Raw genomic sequence first — 406 nt, 5'->3', positions numbered from 1 at the left:
TCTCGAATTCTCTTACCTAAGGAGAGTAGATTCTTCCTCTGCGCATTCCTAGCATCCCAAGCGCACAGGGACGTCGTGGCTTCATCGGGAAACATTACGAAGTCCTCTGTGTGGTTGAACATGGCGTGGGCGCTGTGTTCCTGGCGGCCTGCAAGCAATGGGAGGGGAATCACAACGTGTGGTGACTTGGGGCGAGTAATGAGCATCGACTCAGTGATGTGCAAGGAGTGTGATGAACAGAGAAGTAATGAACTGGATATGTGCAATGAACAAAAAGAAATGAGATAACTGGGGAGGGAGACATAACAAGATAGTTATGGATGAAAAAAAAGGAGGAATATTGTATTGTTCTGAATAGGAAATTATTTCATTCTGAAACAAAAATGAATTATATCAATCAATCAAA

The 406-nt window shown here is 43.3% G+C and overlaps 1 protein-coding gene across 1 annotated transcript in view; it reads right to left on the bottom strand.

Annotated features, from left to right (window-relative positions):
* Positions 1-406, bottom strand: part of LOC119588086 (cleavage stimulation factor subunit 1-like) — a gene marked incomplete at its 5' end in the record, with an annotated part of 13,061 nt that overhangs the window by 4,594 nt on the left and 8,061 nt on the right. The window contains 1 exon segment of the mRNA XM_037936795.1: positions 17-148. Within this exon segment, the coding sequence (XP_037792723.1) occupies positions 17-148 (132 nt within the window).

This window comes from Penaeus monodon, chromosome 23 (assembly GCF_015228065.2).
Source record: "Penaeus monodon isolate SGIC_2016 chromosome 23, NSTDA_Pmon_1, whole genome shotgun sequence".
Lineage (NCBI taxonomy): Eukaryota > Metazoa > Arthropoda > Malacostraca > Decapoda > Penaeidae > Penaeus > Penaeus monodon.
Note: the sequence above shows the minus strand (reverse complement) of the source record. Positions and strands in the feature narration are given on the sequence as shown.